At 46.8% G+C, this 4,173-nt stretch overlaps 1 protein-coding gene across 1 annotated transcript; it reads left to right on the top strand.

Moving 5' to 3' along the window:
• Window positions 1–1,449: 1,449 nt before the first annotated feature.
• Window positions 1,450–2,385, top strand: LOC108802440 (taste receptor type 2 member 7-like). Its single transcript, XM_018574295.1, has one exon. It carries the CDS (start codon window positions 1,450–1,452, stop codon window positions 2,383–2,385), a length of 936 nt encoding a protein of 311 aa, XP_018429797.1.
• Window positions 2,386–4,173: the final 1,788 nt, after the last annotated feature.

The raw sequence follows: 4,173 nt of genomic DNA, 5'->3' as shown, positions 1-4,173 counted from the left end.
TCGACGGCTGTCATTGGTCAGTCTTGCCTGGAGGGCAAGTCTTGCCTGGATCATTAGAACCTAATGATTGCACACCTGTGCATAGCCCTTATGGAAAGGGTGCTGGCTAGTGTTCTGGGCTCCAGCTGGGAAGAGGAACGGAGGTGTTCAGGAGTCAGGAGGACTCCACCCAGACGTCAGAGGGGAGCCAGGTGGCTGTGTGTGCTGGAGGCACCCCGTAGACAGCCGAGGAGACAGAGAGCCAGTGACACATGAGGGATGTGTTTGAGTGCCCACGAGGGGAGAGGTCAGGAAGGTCGGTGACCCTAGGACCGCTACGACACACTGCTGAGAGAGAAGAGTGAGGGCTCATAAGCGAATCTACTGAGCCATATAAAAGGAACTGTCTTATGTTGCTGCTGATGCAAGATATATTTCTGTTTGCCCTAAATAAACTGCATTTGATTTGACTTACCTGGACTACAGAGGAGTGTCCTTGTTACAATATATATACATATACCGCAGTGACGGTGAATCTTCCATGTGCATGCTTGATAAATTACAGGCATTGATTCAGCTGCAATAAATGTTTGGTAGATGTCAGGTTCACCGCTTTCCAAACATGCCCTCAGCTGCTTTTAAAACTGACTTTGGTTGACTGGAAAACTGAACTTTTTGTTTCTAATTTTTGGCTTCAAAACAGACTTAGAAGATAAAATTATTCTTGGAAGGCAATCCTGGCTGTATGTTAGGATCCAGAGCGCCTCCAGGTGGCGAGGGAGCTAAGCCCCGCAGTTCCTGTGCTCACCTGCAGGTGTCTCCAGGAAGACAGGAGCTGTCAGGTACCAGACCTCCACTGGGTGGTGCTGGAACCTGCGGCTCCAGTGCTCACCTGCGGGGGTCTCCCAGCTGCCGGCACTTAGCCATCACCTGGTGCTTCCTGGGAGGGTATTTAAACCCTCCCTGCATTCAGGATGATGGCTCAGTATCCTGCTATCGTTACCTGTTTTGCAGTCCTGAACCCTGGTCCCTGTTTGTAGGCCTGATTCCTGCTTGTTGCAGTCCTGTTGGTAATACAAAGAAACTGTATATAAACACCTACTACCTTGTCCGGTGTGGTCATACGTGTTTGGTCAACCTGTGTGGGTACCTGTATACGGTGTGGGGACACCTGTGCCGGTACCCCTGGCACTGTAGGAAGCCTTCTGTGTCCTCCGTTGATATGCTAAATCAATGGTCACAAATGATCGAAAGAGAGCAAACAACTTCCAGTCCTGAAATGGTTAAATACGACGAGATAATGGGAAGGACCTGGGGCTTTAGATGTTGGCAATGAAATGAAATCCATCCCGTGTATGCAAAACCAATCATGAGATTGATCTCTGGAGACTATTTACATCATTGAAATACATCAATCTCTCGGGGAGCGTTCGGTCATTTCTGCCCGGGTGAAGCCACACCAAAGCCACAATGATGACTCCACTCTCCTTCTATTTCTTAATCTCCGCAGTCTTGGGACTCAGCTTGGCAATACCTTCTAACACTTGTATCGTGATTGTTACCCTGGGAGTCATCAGAAAGAAAGGGAAGTTGAGTCCCTCCGATGTGATCTTTATGGCCAAGGGGATGGTGAATGTTCTCCTCCAGGTTTTTCTGTCTTTACAAGGAATGTTCTCTGTCTTGTGTCCGGAAGTCTTCTACATTGGAGAACTTTATACATTTATGATCTCATCAGTTCACTTCTTAATGTATTCCAGCTTCTGGATGACCGTCTGGCTCTCCGCTCACTACTGTACCACCATCACCAACCTCAGCTATGGGTTCTTCATCTGGTTAAAGAGAATTGTGTCCAATTTCCTGAGTCAGATTCTATTCCTGACAGCTCTCGGGATGTTCGCTTTGTGTGCCCCCGCCGTCTGGGCTCTGCAAGCAGAATATGACAGGGATGTCCAGTCTTCTGAGAACACAACAGAATCCTTCATGACCAAAGTTTATTATTCTCTGAGTTTTTCCTATTTTCTGCCCGTGACCTTCCTGGGCTGCGTTCTGCCATTCTGCCTTACTCTTCTGTGTCTTCTTCTCACCTTCTCCTTCCTGCTCAGACACGTCTGGAGGGTGAAGAATAATGACTCCGGATCCTCACGGCCAAATCTTGACGTTCACGTCACTGCACTGAGGACAATCTTCTTCTTACTCTTCATGTTCACCTCCGTCTTTATGTCTCGAGCGATTAGGTTTCTCAATCAACCAGCAAAGTTCGGAGATACAATACTTGTGGTCAGTTGGACATTACAATTATTATCTCCTTCATTTGAGGCTGTCGTCATCTTCCAGGCCAGCAACAAGCTGAAAAGGATCATTCTGGGCAAATTCTGGACAAGAAGAAGATGGAACGCAGAGGTTTAAAGTGACACTAAACTCAGAATACAATAAAATATCTTAACTCTGAACAACAATGTATCTGATTTGTGCGTCACTCGGCTGGTGATCCTCCAATCATCTCTGACACTGTCCTTCCTTCTGGGGGAGGGGCGGCTACTTTTGTTCCCCATGGTCCCTGTGTGTGTTGTAGAGTAGTCACCACTCCAAGCTCGCTCCCGGGATGGACTACAATATCAGGTTTAGTTTACTCATTTGTATTGAGATTGTAGTCCTTCCCGGGAGTGAGCTTGGAGCGGTGACTACTCTACAACACACACAGGGACCATGGGGAACAGACGTAGCCCCCCTCCAGAAGGAAGGACAGCGCCAGAGATGATTGGAGGATCTACAGCCGAGGGATACACAAATAAGATACATTGTTGTTAATAGCTTAGGGACTGGGATGGATTATTAAGATTTAACTCCTGAGTTTAGTGTCACCTTTACATATAATTGTTCTTTACCTTGAATTTCAACATTGTCATGTTTTGAGGTGTGAAATGTGCTTTGTACATCCACAGACTCTGCTTCCTGGTAACACATTTCTCTGATCCTCTTATCTCACTGATGATGGACCAGACACGGTTCCTCAGATGAAAATTGACTCTCTGACATTTCTTATCTGCTCACACAATGTTCCTGGTATCCACATATATATCGTTTGACCTTCTCACAATATTTGTAATTATAATATATTATTGAATGGTTCTATTCTTCAACATTTCATTCTAAATGTTATTATGTGTATAAGGAATATTACCCACTATACTTCATGTTTTCTAGGTATTGTAGAAACACTCCTCCAGATTCAGAAGACCAATAGTCTCACAATGACTTGGTTCTATAAGACGCTGTGTACACCTATGTTACATAGTATTTAAGGTTGAATAAAGACATAAGTCCATCAAGTCCAACCTATTGCGTGTATGCATTTATGTTTGAGCGGGTGTGTGCGTGTGTGCGTGTGTATGAGTCCCTGTGTGATTTTGCTCTTAGGCGTACCTGTACCCCTGTATGTTACCTGTACCCCTGTATATTACCTGTACCCCTGTATGTTACCTGTACCCCTGTATGTTACCTGTACCCCTGTATATTACCTGTACCCCTGTATGTTACCTGTACCCCTGTATATTACCTGTACCCCTGTATGTTACCTGTACCCCTGTATATTACCTGTACCCCTGTATGTTACGGTCTCTGAGGAACTCGTCCAGGAGTTTCTTGAATGATTCCGCACTCTTAGCTGAGATCACTTCCTGTGGCAGCGAGTTCCAGACCCTAACCGCTGTGACTTTGAAGAACCCTTTGCGCCACGTGTGTTGACATTTTTTTTCTACCAATTTTTGGTGGTGCCCTCTGGTCTTTGTTACGGAGCTGACCGTAAACAGTTTGTTAATAATGTTGCTGTCGCCCTTGCATAGTTTATACAAGAAAATCATGTCCCCCCTTGCTCTCCTAACCTCCAAAGAGAACATGTTTTAAGGAGAACTATGAGGGGGAGGGGCTTTTCACTCACCTCATAGTTCTAGCCGACCTGTGACAATGAGACCGTCACAGGTCGGCTCAGTAGATCGGGAGGTGAGGGAACACATACCGGGTTCGCTCACCTCTCGATCCTGTCAGGGCTCTCTGCCGTGACAGGGGGAGGGGCTGGATTCCCCTCTCCGATCTGCCAACGCTGACTGGCGGATCGGACGGGGGAGGGGGCGGGTACAGCTGGCTCTGCCTCTAGATAGGCAGAGCCAGCTGTCACTCACGCAGCTGGGCGGATCT

This window comes from Nanorana parkeri, unplaced genomic scaffold (genome assembly GCF_000935625.1).
Source record: "Nanorana parkeri isolate BGI_ZX_2015 unplaced genomic scaffold, ASM93562v1 scaffold2866, whole genome shotgun sequence".
In the NCBI taxonomy this organism is placed as follows: Eukaryota; Metazoa; Chordata; class Amphibia; order Anura; family Dicroglossidae; genus Nanorana; species Nanorana parkeri.
The sequence above is the reverse complement of the archived record's forward strand: the minus strand, read 5'-3'. Positions and strand labels throughout refer to the sequence as shown.